Raw genomic sequence first — 22,220 nt, forward strand, 5'->3', positions numbered from 1 at the left:
TTCCATTGTAGACAGCAATACAATTTGATGAATGGTCTTTGAAATTAAATGGATGGAAAGACTCTGAAACAGTACCTCTGAAGAGTCCATTTTCAATGCATTCATATATGCTTTATATTGTAAAAAAAAAAAAATTCAAAGCATATCTGCTTATCTTTTTCTTCCATCTGCCAACTCAAATAAAATTTCAGTATTTTCTGAATAGATAGGCATTTGATTTTCATCTTTAAAGGAAAATTAAGTCATGCTAGTTCTTTTATTTTGAGAGTGCTCTTAAGGAAAAGAAAGCTTTATGATTATTTTGATCATTCGTATACTCATTCAACATGCATATTTTGAGTGCCCGTCATCTGATAGGCATTACACTGGGTTCTAGAAATATTAAACCAAATAGGTGATACTCTCTGCCTTTGAAGATTTCCTAGTTTTCGTTCTGATTGGCCATAATTTTCTTTATATATTATTTTTGTCATAGCTTCAAAAAATAAGCTAAAATTACTACTACCCTAAGATATCCTGACAGTGGCTATTTTACTAAATTACCATGGTTAAGCACTCACCATTATTGGGACCTAATAATTAAATCTTGAAAAGGCAAATGTAACTACATCCATATTTATGTTAAAGGTATCAAGTGGAGCAGTGGAAAGCAAGAGGTCTCAGGAATCTTGGGAAATGTGCTTAAATGGCATCTAGAATTTTTATTGTGAATTTCATTCAAGGGATATAGATTTTGTATTCCATAAAGAAGTGCAAATAAAATGAACAAGAATCTGCCTCTGGAGAGTTATTATTTCATGTTTTTGCATGCAACTACAAACTAGGGGGACTACGATTATAGCCTCCTAACGTCTGCCAGATAGTCATGCCCAAGCTGCCATATTCCTTATAGGAAAAGTGGTGTAGATGGGTTGTATCTCTCTACTGCATAATACTATTGCACCCGGAATTTCTCCTACATAATACCGATCACTTTGGTGATTACTTGTTCTAGGCTATTTCGCTTACTGGATTATAAGCATTAAGAGTGGAGAGATTGTGCCATTCTTGGTCAACAAAGCTTCCTCAGTATCTAGCACAGGCCATGAAATAGAAGTTGATTAGTTGTCGTTGTTGAATAGCTGAGTAAAGAGGCATTCTAGGGAATCTCTTGGCTAAAATTAAATATATATGAATATACACGTGTGATTTATATGTACATATATATATATATATATATATATAAAGTATGTGTGCTTTGTATGAATTAAACCCTTATATCTTAGAATGTAGTCTCCATAGTTACCAATTCCTCTAATGTTAAAGTTTTAAAGATGGTCATTTTGTGGGGACTCATAATATACATTATGTTTTCCTTTTCTCTGTTTTGCAGTTTGAAATCTAGTAATGAAATCAGTGAATAAGTAAGTGAAAATATGTGTAATATATATTGCCAAAATAGATTTAAATCTCAAAGTATTAATTTTCAGTTCCTTCTTTCACTAAAAGCACTATGATTGCATTTTTTACTTGGTGTCCTACCAAAACGGCCCTCCAGAAATTAGGAAAGATTACTGTGCAGGTGGGGTGGTGGTGGTGGGGTTTATTGTCACGTCCTTATAGTAACAGAAATTTTTTTTTTCTGAGTTTCCCAGAAACTTAAGTTATTTAGCTGACATGTTTGGTCACTTGTCACCCAAACTGCAGGTCTGATGTAAGTCTCACAGATTGTCACATCAAAGAAAAGTTAGCCATGAAATAAGATGTCTGAACTGCATTCTGTGTGTGCATTGTCAGTCTTTGACGCCTACGATCAGATGTCTTTTACGGATATTACATACTATGATCTATTTTGGGAAAGGTAATTCTTTGATTCCCAAAGAACCATCATCTGTCTTCTTCCATCTGTCAGGCTAGGACATGAACTAGATCAGAATTATTTTCTGAAATATTGAGTATTTTACTTCATCTTGATGAAATTACTCTCTGAAATATGTTTCTCAAAGTATTGGGATTGGCTTAAATAATTGTAAATAGAAATTAAAATGTTCATTTCATGAAAAACCTTTAAAAGTTTATACTGTTTCAAAGTAAACAACAACAACAGCAAAAGTAAAGGATAGTTTTAGACCACACTCACAAAATTTTGCATCCAGAAATGTGTGTTCTTTTTGGAAATGCATATGATTATATAAATATAGAACCTTTTTAAAATCCATTTTTAAGAAATAAATTTTATTGATACATATTAATAAAGCATAAATCCATCCAAAGTGTACAATCAATAGTATTTGGCATAATAACATAGTGTGCATTCATCACTTCAATCATTTTTAGAGTATTTTCATTATTTCAATAATAATAACAACAACAAAACAAACCAGAAAAACCTCATCACCTCTCAATCTCTCTATACTTCCCCTGCTGTACATATCTGCTTTTCTGTTTCTTTCTCTCTAGCTTATTTATATTTTGTAAAAAACGGTCATATATGCAATATCACCCATATTCATATTTTACATGTTTTCCCATGCCATACAGTCCCATGTTTCTTCTAGTAATATGCATGACCTTAGACTTACCCTTTCTACCACTCTCTTACCCATAAAATAACTCTGCTAGCAACAAACATTGAACCTTTTTATGACTTATAATGGATCCATCAGGGCTAAATAGAAAAATTATGATTCATGAGTATTTACATCTACAAAATATCCACACATGCATACAAACACATACAATGGAAGTAAAGTTAAGCATAACATGTTATCTTAAAAATTCCTTGAAAATGACCTGCAGTCCCCTTCAGTTTCACTGCAAGTCTTTGCCTACATACTTTCCTTCCCTTATCTTTTTAATATCCTAGATCCAGAAATTTTTCTTTCCAATATTTAGTTGTACTTTCCTTCACATTATTTAAGCATACATATTTAAATGATAGTTGACTATATTAATTTCAATGTGAAGATATGCCAAGTTAGCAATGTGGTCATCATTCTTAGCACTATGTACATAGGAAAATATATTTCTGACTTTCAAGACACTAAATACAAAGCAGGAAATTTAATATACATATTTTTCTTTTCAGGCTGCCTTATAGTCCTTAAAATATAATACATAGGCCATATTGTACCATAGAGTAAGTTACCTCCTAGTGTGCAAACTTTTGTAAATGTTTTGTTCTGAAACTGTCCTTCGCTGCCTGCCCTATACATAAATCAGAATGCATTTATGTAAAACTCTTTGCATCTAAGAGCCGTGTAGACTTAATTAGTATTTACCTTTTCATCCTCAAAAATTGTACTTTGGATTTTTACCCCATGTATTTCTGTGTCCACATTTAAAGTGTAATACTGGAGAACGTGAAACTTTTCCAAAGTGACTTAGTTTTCCTGAGTACAACTCATTATTTTATAGAGACCACCTAAATCTATGGAAGGTATCTTTAGTTCTTGACATGTGTTTGAATTTTATATTTGTATTCAGGGAAAATAAATTGGCCCAGTGCACAAAGAACTGAGATTGATAAATTCATAATATTTTCAAAGAAAAGACTAAGAACCAAAGGGCAAGTAGTAATTATCACAGATATGTAGGAGTGATTTTTATTTCAAATATCAGGCTCAAAGTCATGGTGACTGTCTGCAGTAATAGGTGGGTTTTACTACTGCTGTAGTTGTTTTAAATAAACTCCAGCTACTTCTCTCAGAACAAAGCCTACTCCACCCTGGAGAAAAGAAAACTTAATATATTGCTCATGTTTATTTCAACTGGGGTGCATTTCTCTGTTTTCTTAAGCTCTTTATAAGGTCTCTGATTCTAGCAAAGTAGGGTTGATAGTTATATGGTTCAGTTTTCAAAGAAAGAGAGGCTTAAAACATTTTCCTCTAGCTTATCAAGACATCAATGCTTCATACATTCATAATGACTATGAATTCTTTCAAAAGTGTTTTGATATTCTTTCCATATCCCAATTTTCCTATGTAATGGTTTGTTACATTTTCTACAATACATATGTAGCAAAATTGTTTCATAAGGTTTTCCATGGAATTCTGTAATTCAAAACCCCAAAGTGGAGTCCATCACCATTCATCTCATTCTCCTGTACCATGCTGCCGTCACTATTTTTTCTAGATTTTTTATCCATAAAGAAAATTATTGCATATAAGCTGAGAATAAAATTGAGACTGATCTTTATTTTTAAAAGACAAATTATGCACTTACATAGGGCCATCCTTCAAATTTGCTTTTATGTCGCTCTCCTTAATATTGTCATTACTCAAAATATTTTGGAACTCCTCTTTTGTAATGATCTTCAAAGAGAATTTTTAAGCCACTCAGGAAAATATGCCTTATTATTTTATACTCTCTCATTCTTTTTAAAGTGTTCTTGTTCACCACTACAAATGTCCTGTAGCTACTTCAAAAATTAAAATCAGGTCTTTAAAGGCACATGGTTGGCACCTTGAGACTTTGCAAAATAATGTCATGCAAGCTCTCCAAACAACTCAAAACCAAAAATTGCAAAATCATTTATAATACAGTGGTATCCCTATTAGGGTTTAGATGTTTAGTATAGCTTACTTAAAGAATAAAATACATGTTTGATTCAATTTCTGTTTATTTAAAAAACTTTTTTTGTCTCATTATTACAAATTTTATATGATGAATTCCACACTCAATGAAATATCATTCATTCTTAAACAAGTGTGTTTTAGTCACCTGGTAAGAAAGTAAATGACATGGCACTAAATAAACCATGACTTGACTGTTTGGGGAATGAAATTTGTATCTGAATTGTTAGAGTAATTCAGGCTTCCCAGATAAAGTTTTTATTTAATTTTCAGCATTAATAAATAAAGCAGTGATTTTGGATATAGTTTGACATTTTCAAACTAAGAACAGGACAGTTCAGTGTTCCAAGTCCTGTGTGGTGTGTCTGCACTGATGTTTGTACACAGTTTTATATCATATGCACGCAGGAAGAACATACATACACACAAATGGATGTCTATGCTGTTTCGAACAACATGCACATTTTGTTCCTAACAGTCCTTGAGAAAAAGGAAGGTGACTTGGATATAATGCATTTCTTATAAAAAATTTTATTTGCAATCAATGTTTTCATAGAAGGCTTTAAGAGAATTTTGAGAATGTCAGAAAATGCTTACCTTACTTAATAGTATTTTCTTTCCTAATACAAAGAACAGATAAATGAATTTCTTAGTAAGTGTTTTTACTTGGTAATTAACACAGGCAGACTTTAAGTGAGTAGTTATCGTTATCTATTTCCATGTCTGTCCATCTAGTCTATCATCTATCTATCAATTTAATAGCTTGTCAGATCATTTACTAATGGGCCAAGATTACAGATGAAATCCGAAGGAAGCCTGTTTCCTTTTCCTGTGCTCTCTATGGCCAGCGAAAACCCTCCCACTTTCTGGACAAACATTTCTCAAGCGTATGTCATGTTTATAGGACAGTCTAGCACAGAGAAAGCAATGTTTGACCAATAGTGTCATTGGCATGTTCTGTGCCTGTGTGCACTCATTTCTGTACCCTGGAAGTGTAACTGGGGTCTTTAGCTTGTTTTGTAGAGTGTACCCACCCATATCTTCTCCATGCAAATTAGTCCTCTCATTTGTTGGCTGATGAGCCTCTAGTTCTTTACCATGACTGACTCTTGAGCTAATAAGAGTCACATGGCCATTTTCCATCTTTGTGAATCATAGATTAGAAAGAGGCTCTTCATCCAGCAGCACCACTCCTGTTGTCATTTTCCTTTTTTTTTTTTTGCTGACAAAGACATGTCCGAAGTCTCAGAATTAATTGTTACCCCTGAGCTGTCAGGGATAGCTATCTGTTACATATGCCAGGACTGGTTCAAAGAGCTTCACATTGCTGCACAGCTTCTAAAAAGAGTTTTAAGTTTCTTCGTAAAACTCAGATAAAAGGGCCACAAAGTCAATAAATAAAATAAAAATTGCAGCATGTGACAGAAGAGCATTTGAAACAGATTTTACCACATTTTAAGTGCAAATTAGCAATCCTTCATGAGGACTTCTAAACAACGTTATTATACAGCAATGGTATTTCTTGGAGTCTTTATACAGATTGCTTCTTCTACCCTTCTATTTGTGTTTCATTCTTTAACTCAGAAGAGCATGATTTCTCCTCTAAAGTCCTGAATTACTAGTTTTCATTCTTACGAGGTAATTATGATCTTGTGCCTTTTCCGCAATACACTAGGGAAGTGTAAATTCGGTGCACAAGTGTGTGTGAGAGTGTTTGTGTCTGTTTAGAACCTTTTCTCAGTCAACTGGCCATGGCCTGAGGTTAATGATAATATACAATTGGGATTATCTTCTACAATATGCAACTTAAAGAAAAGTGGCCTACTTGAGTTCTGTGAGTCTATTTTTGTATAGGAAAATAATAAAAGAAGGGACTACTAGGGAGAGTCCTGTTGCCTCTTTTACTAATTATGCTTAATCTAGCTGAGACCAATTCTTATATTCCCAAATCAGACTCTCACTCTTTCTCTCTCTTTTTTTTTGGTATCAGTACAGATAGGTCTGTCTCACACTTTCTAGTGATTTATTATTATCCAAAGTATGTCCCACTTTTGGCAAAAGACCTCATCCTGGGTCAGTGAGCTCTATAAACCCAATTACTAGAAATTATAATAAGTGACATTTCTAATTAAATAGCTACAAATAGTATGTATACTGATTTTGTAAATATGGTAAGAGTAACTTATTTTTGTTACATGAATTTGTTCATCGTGGAAACCTAAATTGAAAAGGACACTCTGGGAGTTGTTTCTTCCCTATTTCTGTACATATAATTTATATATGTGAAAATTTTGCCTGCAGATTAAGGAGCAGCTGCTCTTGCTTAAGTAGTCATTTTATATTTTGTATGTTCAGATAAAGTACTGACTTCCTGCTGGGTAGCATTTAACTGTGAGAAATCAGTTGAACATGTTTCTGATAGCAGAAATTAAATAGGAATATAATAAGGAAAATAACCAGTTATGCAGACAATTCTTAGTCCTCACTGCTTGTCTTGGACCCCAGAGGAAGCTTAAGGGTGGAGCAGTGCCCCTAAACCAAACAGAATATTTGATTAAAAACTTATTGCTTTTCTCTGCTGTCCCACAGGGGAAAGGTTATAGGGAGGAGTTATCTGTTTTATGATTTTTCCCCTAATATTTAAATTCAAGCACCAAGTCTACGTCCAAATAAAAGAGGATAAAGTGCACTTTTCCCTTAAGTTTCTTAAAGCTACCAATTGTTTTTCATATAATGAGAAATGCTACCTAACTTTCCCTGATAGCATATTGAATTCAAAAGGAAATCAAAATAAAATTATAAATTTCAATATATGTCATCAGCATGAGTCTTCCAAATTTAGGCAGTCCTATGTGGTATTTGGTGTACAGAAAATGCACAGAAGATGACTTTGAGGAAGTCATTTCCCAAAAAAGAAATTTACAAAAAAAGAAAACACAGAGAGGTTAAGTCAAAGTGAGTTTCCCACACACATTAAAACTGGGCTCCAAAACGAAGCATGCAATTGAGTAGTGAAGTTGGAACAAAAGCTGACAGCTCTGTCCTGGAAGGAAGCGGTTGCTTAGCAGCTGATACCAATGTGTAAGTTAAAAGAGCAGTAGGCAAAGGGGAAAACAAGCTACCACTCCCCATTTCCCCTGAAAGAGAGCCTTAATTTTGAATTGCCAACAGTACTCTTTTAAATACTAAATAACATTAGTATAGAAAAAACAATTTTTTAAGTTGCTGACACCTTTTTCATCAACTATGATCAGTGAAGTTGTTACACATATTTCCCAAACACAATCTGAACCTTCCCATTCTTCTCCAAATATTCCAAAATGTAAATATTGAAAGAGGAAACAAGGAAAGATTACCAACTAGTGGAAAGCTGTCATGCTTCATTTTGCTACTTCTAAAACAGGGCAGCTCTCTCTGCAAAGATCTTATTGGGGAGACAGAGAACTTTTCCCATAGGCAGGGGTTCTTAACCTTTTTTGTTCCCCAGAAACCTTTGCCAGCCAGGTGATATGAATACTACTGTAATTTATTTATTGCATACATTAATAAGTAAAGGAAATGCTAGATTTCAGCTAGAAGTCAGAGAAAATGAAGATAATACAATGGGTTTTTTAAATTCAAGCCCCTAAATCCCTTGGTCCATGGCCCCCTGGTATAGGAAAGCATCTTTGGAGGATGGGCAGTGATATTTCATTTCAATTACATCTCCTTTAGATTTCCAAGTTCAACCCTGGGTAAGTCATTATTCAGTAAATATTCATTTATAAACTCATAAAATGTTAAATATGTTTTCCTCAGAAAAACTTGCTGCTTTTGATTTCATCCATCCTTAGTTGAGATTGTTAACAACTTTCTAAACTACCTAGATGAGAAAATTCCTCAAGGACATGCAAAGTTAACAATGATTCTGTATTTCAAGGATAGTCTACTGTAATACTCTCTTATTCTTATATCCCTTTTCTTTTATGTTTTCATGAAATTGGCAATGAATTGCAATCTATGTCTGGCAACAAATCAAAGGGTTGTTTTGGCATAAACTCCAAATATATCCCCCCTCCCCTTCCTTTTCCACCTAGGTTATTGTTGATTAATACAATGAAGGCCTTCCATTCATTACTGACTTTGCCTAAGTCAGTATAGTTTGCAAGAAGTAGAAGGAAATCACATTATATAAAGGTGGCACCCCAGCTGGCCAGAAGCATCCTCAGAAGTGCTGGCGAGTACCTTAATGCAATTCTATGTAGGATAACACGGACTTATTTAGAAAGTTGTGGGGCATAGTGTCTGTCCTGCTCACCATTATATTCTTAGCAGCTAGAATGGTAGGCTGTCTAGCACATAGTAGGTACTCAAAAAGTACTTTTGAATGAATGAGTACTGCTATTATTGTTTATATTGGAAATAAGAAAATGTGGGTTTTGTTTCCATCACTGCAATCTGTAGAGTTTCATCACTTTATCTTATTTCCTCATCTGAAAAATAATATGTATTAGAAAAGAGTATCCCTTAAATAAATAATTTCCAGCTCAAAAAAAATCACAAATTCTACATTAGCAGAATCATTTTAACATGAGTACTTCCAATAAACAAGATAGGAAATTATCTCAATTTACCAGTTACAAACTATAAAATGATTCACCATAAAAGAATTCTGGGGAGCAGATATAGCTCAAGTGGTTGAGGGCCTGCTTCCTGTTACTGAATTTTGTCTAGGTTCTTGACTATGCTGCAGAAATGAATTTCAAGAGCATGTCAGGTGAGTCAGGCCGGTAATTTATTCAGGCAGAGAGGGACGAGAAATGGGAAAAAAGAACAGATCATGGGTCCCAGGTAGAGAGGAAGGGGAAAAGTGATAAAGCAGGCTGATTTACAGACTCTGATTCCCCATTATAGATTACAAATGCCCAGGTTTTATTTGCGTGGTGACCATGGCAGGGGAAAAATGGCGAGAGCAGTACCCAGAGGGCAGGAGTCCACAGGTGAGATGTGCTTTTTGAGTCATTAATAATTCCACCCCTTTGCTAAAGGCAGGGAGGAGTTCCAGCTGTTTTGATTGATTACCCCTCTCCCCATGAACCCCCCATGAGGACCCAATGATAAAGTCCTTGTGGAATGTCTGGGGCTTCTCCTGGCTTCCAGAGGAAGTCTTTGTTCTGAATGGCAGAATCTTGGGGAGGATATTCTGGCAGCCATCTTGGGGGTTATTGATGTTCAGGTGGACTCTCTGCCAGGTTCCAGATCCATATATTGATTCCCTATCTTACTAGCCAGCTTCATTCCTATATGTAAGGTCCTGGGTTCTATCCCTGGTACCTCCTAACAACAGAAACAAGCAAACAAATGAAAAAAGCAACTCTTGTTGGGGAGCAGATATAGCTCAGTGGTTAAGTGCCTGCTTTCCATGTAAGAGGCCCTGGGTTAAATTCCCAGAACCTCCTAAAAAGAAGAAAAAATAAATTCTTTGCTGTGAAGTTTCATTTATTACCAGTAGAAAAGTCCCTTACAATTTGTTCCCTTCAAAACAATTTCTTATTCTTAGTAATGGATACCTAAGCTACTAGTAATTTTCCTAAATCACTAATCCAGAAATAATTTATTAAAATTTGCCTCTTTGATTCTTATCTTTCAAACATGAATGATGAACATGTATGCTTTAATATTAGTTACCCTTAGACTGAGCCTATACCTACTATCAAATTAAATTATAACCATATATTGCTTTCTAGGGCAGATTTACTCTTCTTTCTAAACCATACTGTATTTTACTTGATTCTGGATTTTATTAAGAAGTATGTGTGTATTGGTTTTAGAAGGCTAGAAGCTATCTAAGAATTTACTATTGAGTGGAATTAGCTGTTTTAGTTACAAGTGTGTTCTTTTGTCTTTTAAACCTTCCCTTTTTTGAATATTCATGATTGGTATTTAAAAATATTTCAATTAAAATAGGCTTTCTTAATAAAAGAGAAACATAAAAATGTAAAACGTTTTATTATTATTACAAGGAAAAATCTGTATTAAAATGCAGTTTCCAGAATCTTAATTATTTCCCCTTCTTCGGGATGATTTCCTTTGCTACTTTGAGAAGAGATGATATTAAAATATTATTTCTAATCAAAGAAAAGCATATCTTTATTGGATTGAATAGTGAAATAAAGTAAAATCAAGTTCACATATAGAATGTTAACATTCATTTTTCTTAAAATTCATCATAAGTAATTTCTGGTGGATATGTGTGTATGTGTTATTTAGAAATGGGTAAATGATAAACTATAGATACAGAAATATGTATAAACACAGAGAGAAGATATTTTATTCTAAATGTGATAAAAGGAACTATATCAGTTCTTTGAAAACATTTAAAAAGACATCTTCAAATAAAATCTAGTTTAAATGGGTATAAAGCACCATTTTTCTATTTCTACATTATTAATAAGATTTTACAGGATAATATAAATTTCAGTCATTACTGGCAAATTTGTTTATTTGACTTTTAATAATTGGCTTATTGCTAGAATCATGTTATTTTGTTATTTGAGGAAAATGCAAGGATTAAAAATGTAGGCAAAGAAAGTAAAGAATGGAAGTGAGAATAGAACAGATGGAAGAGGAAAAGTGCTTGGCATTCCTTAGCTCAAGGGAAGGCCTGTCTACTGGAAATTTCTGTTCTCTTACTATGTTCTAATTTTCTATAAATGATGAGGAGGAATACCTAACATTTAGAATATGTTTTATTATTACAAAGGTAAAGCATTTAAATTTTAGAGTAGCCAAAATAATAAAATTTTCAAAACTACAATTCCACCACCAAACCCTACCACATTCATCATTTGTTATATGCACATTGAGATCTTAGCCTATGTATATTCATAGCCAGACACATTAAGAAAAATGCAATTCTTTTTTGCAAAATTCTTATTACCCTGATTTTATGCTTATCAAAATTTATAAACATTTTCTGTATTGAAAAAAAATAATAGTACATACAATTACTTATGTTTTAGACATTACACTTTTTTCTGCCTTTTTGCCATTTTATGCAAAGACACAGTGAAACCTATTACCAAATCATACAAATGGCAAATCCTTTCGATTAATGAGACTGGAATTGTAGGCTTAGAAGTGAGTCATTTATTTTGTGAATAATATCCTGTACTAGTGAAAAAGCTGGAGAAGAATGCAAGCAATGGCTCTTATTTCTTAGGAGATTCATTCTTTTTTTTTTTTTAACTTTTTTTATAAAGAAGTTTTAGGTTATAGAAAAGTTACATCAAAAATATAGGGGATGGGAAGCAGACTTGACCCAGTGGTTAGGGCGTCCGTCTACCACATGGGAGGTTCATGGTCCAAACCCCAGGCCTCCTTGACCCGTGTGGAGCTGGCCCATGCACAGTGCTGATGCGCGCAGGAGTGCCGTGCCACGCAGGGGTGTCCCCCCTCACGGGGGAGCCCCATGCACAAGGAGTGCACCCCGTAAGGAGAGCCGCCCAGCATGAAAGAAAGTGCAGCCAGCCCAGGAATGGTGCTGCACACACAGAGAGCTGACACAACAAGATGACACAACAAAAAGAAACACAGATTCCCATGCTGCTCACAATAACAGAAGCGGACAAAGAAGACACAGCAAACAGACACAGAGAACAGACAACCGGGGCGGGGAGGGGAGGGGGAGGAGTGGGGGGGTAGGGGAGAGAAATAAATAAATAAATATTTTAAAAAATATATAGGGGATTCCCATATACCCCACTCCCACCCCATCTCACATTTTCTCCTATTAATAACATACTACATTAGTGTAGTACATTTGTTAAAATTGATTAATAAATATTGAAGTATTGCTACTAGCCATGGACTACAGTTTACATTGTGGTTTATACTTGGAACCATACAATTTTATAGGTTTTGACAAAACACATAATGGCCTTGATCTGTCATTGAAATATCATGCAGAGCAATTCCAGTGCCCTAAAAGTGCCCTAAAGTCCACCTATCCTTCTCTCTCCCTCCCATCATAACCCCTGGTAACCATTATCTTTATATCATGGTTAACTAGTTCTTCCATTACTAACAATAATAATAAGTCTGCTGTGGTCCATGTTGTACTTCCCTCTTATGTTTGTTCATTCCTTCAGTCTTGAAGATTTGGAGAATGTGATACCTACTCTGCTTCAGATTAAGAGGGGATTTGGACCTTATAAGGCAGATGGAAAGAACTGTTTTGCTTGTAATTGCAGCCATGTGTAGGAAAATTATTAATGAGTCTAACTCTGTTACTTTGGGGAAATAGTTTATCTTATATTTCAAGGGAAGGCCCACTGATGGGGTCCCAATTTCCTGAGATTATGTACCCTACCTATAACATCCAGATGTCTCTGAAGCCCTTGGGAACATGCATTTGAAGCCTTTGTTTTCTGTGGTTGTTAGTGAGATGTGTATAAGTGTAATCTCTAGAATGACCTCTTGACTCACTTTGAAATCTCTTAGCCATAGAAATTATTTTGTATTTAATATTTTCCCATTTAGATCAAAGTCTTTTTCCAAATGCACCACTGGTTGGCACTTGGTAATTATTCCTTGGTGCCAGGGAAGTTCAACACTGGGAGTCAAGTCCCACACTGTGGGGAAAATAGTGAGTTTATTTGCTGCGTTTAGCTTAGAAGGAGTCCACATTTGAGTAGCAAGGAGGTTTTCAGTAGGTAACTGTATGGCAATAGGTATTATTGGGTTACATTTCAATATTTGAAGAAAAAGGTTCAAAGCATTAATATCAAGAGCTTGATATATTGGTCTGTTTTCTTTTATTAGATACTGCCTATATACTACAGAGAGGCTTGCCTCTCTAGTAGAGAACGTAGCAGAACTAGTGCCCACTGTGGGAGCATATGTATCTTCTTTGGGCACCTTTGAATTTTCCCTGATTTTCCTTTCATCTAACATGTAAGAAAAAATGCTGGAAAAGTACTTGATGGTGTTTCACAAATCAAACCACTGTGGCACGTCCAAACTTGCAGGATCCTGGATATAGCCATATTGTATGCATGGCTCTTTATGCTTGTATCGAGTAGTGAGTCTCAGATTAAAACTTCTTCTTCTCAGTATTCATATCAGAATACCCACAGAAATTAATGTGAAGCACCCCTAGTACTTATTTGTTTCCTTCTTATTGTTTCTCAAGGTAGCCAGGGACGTAGAACTAACCTGTTAATGATAAATCAGATAAACAAATGTGACTTTCAAACCTATACCAGACAGAGCTGAAAATAATAATAATGTTTCACATGGCAGAAAATGGAATGGGTAAGAGATTTACTGGAAGCAGGTGTAGCTCAAGTGGTTGATAACCTGCTTGCCATATACAAGGTCCTGTGTTCAAACTTTGGTACTTCCTTAAAAGAAACAAAAAAAAAAAAAAAAGGAAAAAATCAACTCAGGGGAGCCAGTATAACTCAGAGGTTGAGTACCGGCTTCCCCATATGAGGTCCTAGGTTCACTCCCTGGCCCTGGTACCTAAAAATAAAATAATAAAATAAAATAAAATAAAATAAAATAAAATAAAATAAAATAAAATAAAATAAAATAAAATAATAATTTAGGATACAAAATGTAAGTACTCAGTCAGACTCTGGAATCTCTAAAATAATCTTATGCTAACATGTGCTGTCTCAGTTCAGTCAGGAAGAGTTTGATGACCTAGACTAGGTTTCATAACCTAGACTGGGCATTTTTCTATGGTGATAAGCTAAGAAGCAAAGTTCCCAGAGGTAGTAAGTAAAAACTTCTCCCTCCTTTCTCTCTTCCAAATATACAAAAATTTATAGGCTTCCTGAAATGAATGTGGGAAAGCCTTCTGAGGAGAAATGACATATTATAGACTGTTAGTCTCCCCCACCCCCCACCCCACACTCTCAGCTGAGAATAGCTCCACCTCAGAGGAGGCTCTGAACTGACATGATCTAAGTCATTTTGCGGAGTACGCCAAGATTCTGTGCTTCAGGCATTTTTCTTCTGAAAGAACAGTACTTTTTTTTCTGGATTGAAGGAATCACATCTTTAAAGCTAACTAAGCACTGAAAGACCCAGAGGTTAAAAAGAAAAAATGTAGCTATAAATTTCAAGAATTATACCTACCTTTTATTATGTACCTACTATGTTTCAAATATTATATACTAGGAAAACTTATTGATTTATCTATTTTGAGCCTTAAAATAGTCTCCTGGGGAAGACATTGTTTTTTCCATTTTAGAAAGTCAAATACTTGTTCGAAAAGATTAAGTGCCTTGCCTTGTGCCAGTCTCTGAAGAGCAAGCTGAAAACCAGGAGGTATTGTGCTAGCTTTACTTAGACAAACACTGTTGAGTCCTTGATAATATCTACAACTTCTGTTTCTTAACACTTTGTTGTTTCTCCTTCTCCTGCATTTTAATTTATTCAAATCCTCTTCTTACATCACCTTGATATTTCAGATATTCTTTAACCTGCATCAATCATTATGATGATAAATTAAAGATTTATTTGGTTGATCAAATTGCTTTATACCACAATATCTGTTTCATTTCCATATTTATAACCCCCTACCAGACTGAAAAATTGTACAAAATTCTGAAAATGAAGACTTAAACATCTTTGAGTCCAATTAATTTGGAAATATGTCCATAAGCCTTAACTAGTTTTCCTAAGTATTTTAAACTCTAATTTAGTCTCATTGCTAATAAATAACGCTAAATTTATCTTTTCTTACTTTCACTTGTAAAGTGTTAGAGAAATATTGTAGTATAATATATGTGAGATAGTCTAATAAGCTGTTTTTAAAACAATTTTGAGAAAAATGTTTTAATTATATTCCCATTGTAATCATGATATCAAGTACCTAATAGATGCTCAGTAAATATTTGTTCTAAATGTGTATAGTGTGGCTCAAGTGATAAGGCTTCCACCTACCATATAGGAGGACCCAGATTCAATTCCTGGGGCCTCCTGGTGAAAAAAAGAGAAAGCATGACTGTGTGGTGAGCCCAGTGCCCACGTGGTGAGCCAAGTGCCCATGTGAGTGCCCAGGTGGTGAGTCAGTGCCCATGTGGGGAGCCAGTGCCTGTGCAAGTGAGTCACGCAGCAAGATGATAACACAACAAAAGAGAGACGAAGGGGAAAGTTAAGATGGAGTGCAGCAGAAACCAGGAACTGAGGTGGTGCTATTGACAGGGAACCTCTCTCCACATCAGAGGTCACCAGGATTGAATCCTAGTGAATCCTAGAGGAGAAAGATGAGAAGAGAAGACAAAAAGAGAAATAGGTATAGAAGATCACACAGCAAATGGACACAGTAAAGGAAACAGCGGGGCGGGGTGAGGGGAGGGGGATAGGGAAGAGGAAAAGTGAGGAAAATTAAAATGTCTATAGTGTGAGAACTGCTGGATTAAGGCATAATTTCTATTGCATTTTGGACATTTCTGAGAAGAAATCAGGTTATTGTAATTAATATGTTTAGAAGATACCACAGGACAAATATTCTTTGTACTGGCTTATGAGACTTCTGAAAATGTCCCAGCATCTATTGTTCCATTTTGTTTCCTTTCAGTCTTAACTTTTTTTTAATCTCCTGAGCTATGAATAGGATATTTTTGAAAAGATAATAAAAAATATGCTTTAATTATTAAAAGTAAAGATGTTTTTAGTAAGCAAATCACATTAAAAGTAATATTTATGCATGCATTTTTGTTTGCCCATTTTTAGTGGGCAGCTGTGGTCATTGGTCTTAGTACCATTTTCATCACAAAAGCATACTGATGAATTAAGGGCAGACTGAAACAGAAACTGAAAATATATGTTGTTAGTTTCCCACAAAGAGTTAAGTTCACTATAACAAAAATGGTTGGATTAACCTCCTTAAACAATGAGGGATGCTTTTCAGATGTTAATATACAAGTTTGGATTGCAGATTGTATAGCACTCACCTAGGCACGTTTCAAAACCTATTGAGAGGAAAATGATGCCATTGTGATAGCTATGCATGAAGGTGAAATGCTGCAATAGACTCAATTAGTGCCGTTTATGATTATAGTTTATGTGATGTCAGCGTCAGTTCATTAAAAATGTACTGAACTATCTACAGATTTTACACAGGTCATTGAACAGCAATAAAGTGGTATCATCTCTTCTCCATTATAACTCTGAGCTGGATTTGAACCAGTGACTCACACGAAATAGGTTGTGTTCTATTGTGAGTCTATAAAAATGAATTTATAGAGCAGTATACCAATCTATAGCATTTTGTCCCTATCTGTATTCCTTTTTGTTGGAAAATGATAACATCCATAAATCATCTCTTGAAAAACATTAACAGTAGTTCCTATAAACAATTGCATTTTATATTATATATTTATATGTTATATATTTTATTTAACTATATATTTATAATTTCCTTAAATTTAAATAAAACTGGTCATATGTGGCATGATATCAAAAGGTCTTTGACTGTTAAACCAGAATGAAAACTAGGTAGCCAGAGAGTACAAATTTACTACTCTCTAAGGCATAAAAATCCCCACTACATAGCTGTTAATATTCCCATATTTCATGGATTGCATCAGCTGAAAGAACATTAGGTGAGAGTAATAAACAGCAATCTTTGCTAAAATGCACAATTTTATTTTGTTAAAACACTAAAATTTATTCAAGTACCCATGTATACATTTTACATCACTTTTGACAGTGACATTGTGCAACTAGATGCCAAAATAATATTCCAAATATCTTTCAGCTGGGACTTGCTATAACCAATGACTGGTAGACCAGTGAGCCATACTTCATAATGACTTACCAAATTAATTCATGTTATAAAAAATAGTCTTTTACTCACATATATCAATAGTAATTGCCTAGAACTTGATTCTTTAAAATAATTTTAATCCACTGTTTCAGTACTGAAATACTTTATTACTGGATATCCAGTATTAAAGATATTCAAATATGTAAGATGCTCTTTAAATATGAGGCATTACTGTAAGAAATTTATTCATTTGCAAAAATGATCTTAAAACCATCAAGTAAGCACTGTCTTGCTCATTTTAAAGATAAGGAATGTCTTATTAAATGTGTATATTTTGCTCTATGGAAGAACTGTGCTTGCATATGTCTATTTTTTTATTTTTTCTGTAATTTTTGTCGACTAATATAGGTATTCTTCTTTGCTATCCTTTTTTTTTTTTAAAGGAGATTCTAGGGATTGGACCCAGGACCTTGTATCTGGGAGGCAGGTGCTCAACCACTTGAGCTATAGCTGCACCCCTTCTTTTAAAAACCTTAAAATTAGTTGTACAGCCTTGAAGGATGCAGAAGGGAAATTCCGTCTGGTATTTTGTTAGTTGGACTTTACACAGTCAATGGCAAGTAATGGAAGCTTGTTTCTAGCTTTTGTTTTAGCTGTTGCGCTTTTACATTGTGTCATGTGTTGAAAGATGTTGTTAGATTTTGTGTTCCGCGGCGCCTGTTTTCTTTCGGAGGATTGTTAATTGGCATGTCCTGTGGTCTTCTTTGTAGTCGCAGCGCCGCGTTACGTTTCACCTCCCCGACGGCTCCCAAGAAAGCTGCAGTGACAGTGGTCTAGGAGACCACGAGCCGGTGGGTAGTGGAACCCTGATCTCACACCCTCTTCCTCTGGTTCAGCCACAGGACGAATTCTACGACCAGGCCTCTCCGGACAAGAGGACCGAAGCAGATGGCAACTCTGACCCCAACTCGGGTGAGTCCCTTCAAAGCCTTGACCGTTTGGAGTTGTTCTGGTTTTCTCTTGTGCTATAAACAATAATCCTAGGGAGCAAGTGAACAGACTTTTAGTTGTTTTTTTTTTTTTGCTGTTGTTATTGTTGTTTTATCCTTTGAAATAGGTTAAATCTAATGTGCTTGATATATTATTGTTAAATTGTATGATGCATCATTATTTTATGAACCATTACCAAAAAATTGGTTCAATTATAATTGAAAGAAGTCATGTGTTGAAAGACATCCTGATGTCAAAGATGGTAAAATGTGAAAGTACTCATCTTAGAATTGCGAGTTCAATAAAATGTAACCAATGAAGAATAAGAAAAAAATAAAACTGTTCTGTGGAATTTAGGAATCATTTTACTACAATTCTCTTTGCTATTTTCCAATAGAGACATAAAAACAATTAAATAATATTTGAACAAGGATGAAAATGGGAGATAAGGGTTTTTAAATTTAATTTTTTTGTCTATTTCAGTTTCGGATGATTTGTTTGTAATCAGGATGTTGCAAATGGGATAAGTGGGATGTAATGGAAAAAATCCTTGATTCTCCTCAGACTCACACACCACCTTGGAAATCACTTCACAATATACCCTGTGGGACTACTTCCTTGGCCCTTAGATTTTGGGCAAGCATTAAGTCACTTCAGACTAATCCATGTCTATTAAAAAATATATTTAAAGTCCTTATTCAATAATATTATTTCCAGTCCAAATTAATAACCATAATTTCTATATATTTTTAAAGTTTTTCCTAACTCATTCTGTACCTGCTTTTGATGGATTGCCTAAAGTGGGAAACGGGCATATGGTAGCTTCTTCTTAAATTTATAGCTGTTTTTATTCTACTGCTTCTCACAATAATGTGTCTCTGACATTTCCACGGTTGAAATGAGAATACCAAGCAGAAGTAAAAATAAGGAAAGGGCTTTCTTTACTAGTGTATTGTGATAATCCACAATTGGTACTCTTGGATTTTCAGAATTGGGGGTTGCTCTTTTATTTAGGGGGTGAGGGCGGTTTTTTGTGTGAGTGAGCTTGCCTATCCCAGGTTCACCACCATCCTTGCAGATCTCTGATTATTGGTTCTCGTCTCATAGGCAAGTAGTATGCATGAGGCATTATATTTGCATGTTCTTTTTCTGGAGATCTTCCCTCTGCTTCAGGCTGTCTTATAGGCAGGAACGAAACAAAATTCATGCCAGTTCTGACTCTCCTTTTTCATCTATACCTTGTTCAAAGGAAAACTAAATGGGTCTTTTGACTTCACATACTGCAGAAAGGCATACCATTTTCAAAGAGGCATTTTCTTGCCTGAATTTTGTAGAGTTGGCAACCTAGTCTTTTGCCCTTTTGATTTCCTGCCTTTCATCCATCTAAGGAGTTCTTTCCAAAACCCTTTCTCAGTCTCCTACTTCCTCTCTCTCTAGTTAAAAAAATATCTCTCATTGGCACTTGACTAAGAGTCTCAAAACTGATTCCTGCCCACCTCTTCTCCAAGAATGTGGTATGTGGGAGAGGTTGGCTCTTCTGATCTTGGAACTTGAGCTATAACCAAGACAGGAAAAACTTGCATCTTAATCTATGGGTGCAGATTTGTGTAGAACTTGTCTACAGAGTTTACCAAAAATACTTTTTGAAAAATATCTACCATGCCTTTGTACTATGGATGATTTCAGGTGAAGGATTTATACTCAATAAGCTTAAAACAGTGTTTCATGATTTGTTAGCCAGCATTCTGAAATATTTTAGGTGCCTATGGAAAAATGTCAGAGTGCAGTAAGATTAATCAGTGGGTTTTAGAAACTAATGAACATATGGGTAATTTTCTAAGTAAGTAATTAAATTAGAGATTTAAAAATATTCCACTAGAAAGCAGAAGCAATCTTAGGCTGTATTACCTATATGGATAAAGGATGGTTATATATATTCTTTTGCTATATGATTATATGTGTGAGATCTGTTGGAGCCAAATGAGAACTATTTGAGTATAGGAAAAATTAATAAATCATGCTCTATACAGCTTTACTATCATAATAGCAATTTACATTATGGTAATTACAAATATTGAATTCTTCTGTTAGTTCTCCTAAAGAATAGGAGAGTAAAACATTTTTGTCCTCAGGAGGACCCCAGAAACAGCCAAAGTGAATACAATCCCAGGTACTAGTTCTCCTGAGGGCTACAGAGACCCACAGTTTCTATGGTCATGGCAGATGGCTCTGGAGTTCAGTGTCATGTCAGTTGACTCTCTTTGGAGTTTGTGTCCCTGAGTGTGATGGAGTTGGACTCAGATGTGACCTCTCTACACATGCCTTTTCTGTCACTTTTACTGAACCTTTGGTTGGTGCTAGGATTGTGTACACTCAGGAGACTTGAATCTCTGCACTTTCTGTGTGACAGCAGGCCCTGAGCCTCAGGAGAGTTGCAACTCCTTCTCTCTGGTTCATTGGACTTACGCAGGTCAGCTAAAGGGAGATGAGGATGGTCAACCACAACAGGGAACTGAGAGTGCCTACAACTGCAAGCTGGAGAATTGCATCCATCATCCATGTGTAATCTAAGCCCCCTCTCAATATAGAGGTGGAGTGACATCACCACCCCAGGGTCCACAGAATGGAGGAATAAAACATGGATTAAAGTGGACTTACTGATATTCTACTATAAAACTATGTGACTACTAAAAAAAAATAAAAAATAAAAAAATTAAGTACAAGGTCATACCTCAAAAAATAAAATAAAATAAAATAAAATCTGTCCCTCTCAAAAATAAAATAAAATAAAACATATTTGGACAATAATAAACCTCAGGCTTAGGTATAAAAGTTCACTTAAGTACCTCTTTTGTCATAAAAAATGTGCTGATGTTATGTAATTTAATATTTAGAAATAAGAAATTCTAAATTCATGGAAAATACATAAAAGCATTGTGAGAAATATATTGATATGGAATTTTTTGTGTGTGTTGTCAGGAAAGTCAGTGATATTTTGAATACTTTAATTAGATCCTATACTAACAATAGATCCAATTAAATATTCAAAGTATCCCTAAAGGAAGAACATGGTGGAAGAAAAAAGAAAAAAAAAAAAGAACAGGGTAAAGTAGGCTTTATTTTATTTTTTTTTTTATCATTGGTAAGTTGACCTAGAGTAGGATGACAAGTGAGTCCTTTTTAGGCAAGATATATATATATATATATATATTCTTTTTTTTTTTTTTACCAAAACTCCTCTGCCTTCTCCCAAGCTCACACTTGAAAAAGTCCACCTTTGACTTCTTCAATGATAGAGAAGGAAAAAGAGAGAGAGCCTTTTGTCCAGTTTTAAATTGTGCTTAACTTCGGTTGCCCTTCTCAGGCCAGAACTATGGCCGGGAAAGCTGATCACCCAATGACACTTAGCTTGGTCAGTAGCACTGGACCAGCTACCAAATGGGAGAACATAGAAGGATCAAGAAAACAGCAACAAAAAAAGCCTGTTAAACCCATTTCAAGCAGCTTCCAAAGTTTTTACCAACTCTATCACATGAGACCCAAGGGATGACATATCCATCTTCACTTCAACCTTCAACTCAACACAGTGATGTCAGCCAGGACAATAATGATGAATAAAATATCTTTGAGCCAGAACAGTGCTCCTTGGTGTAGAGTGTCCATATTCATCATCGAGAAAGGAGAAGAGGAAGCTAGAGAAAGCAGCGGCCCTAGGGACCCTGGAGGCTAACTGTTCTGTTGACATTTAATGGGACTTCAAATTATAACCTCCTTTGTAAATGTCTAAAGCAGAATTAATTAAAACAGCCTAGGAGTATTAATAAATTCATAACTAAATGTTCATTCATACTAGGATATTATTGTGATATATTATCTTTAAATTTGCAGTCACATTTTTGTAATTAACTTTGAGG

The 22,220-nt window shown here is 34.9% G+C and overlaps 1 protein-coding gene across 6 annotated transcripts in view; it reads left to right on the forward strand.

Moving 5' to 3' along the window:
• LOC101424034 (protocadherin-9) overlaps positions 1-22,220 on the forward strand; it is a 947,185-nt gene that overhangs the window by 576,222 nt on the left and 348,743 nt on the right. For 2 of the 6 annotated variants that reach the window (XM_058276596.1, XM_058276595.1), the window contains one exon: positions 18,213-18,288. In XM_058276596.1, coding sequence (XP_058132579.1) covers positions 18,213-18,288 — 76 coding nt within the window. Of the gene's footprint in view, positions 1-18,086; positions 18,357-22,220 lie in introns of those variants that run through there. The other 4 variants (XM_058276593.1, XM_058276594.1, XM_071208261.1 and 1 more) reach the window with 3 other exon arrangements.

The sequence above is a fragment of the Dasypus novemcinctus genome, chromosome 15 (genome assembly GCF_030445035.2).
Source record: "Dasypus novemcinctus isolate mDasNov1 chromosome 15, mDasNov1.1.hap2, whole genome shotgun sequence".
NCBI lineage: Eukaryota > Metazoa > Chordata > Mammalia > Cingulata > Dasypodidae > Dasypus > Dasypus novemcinctus.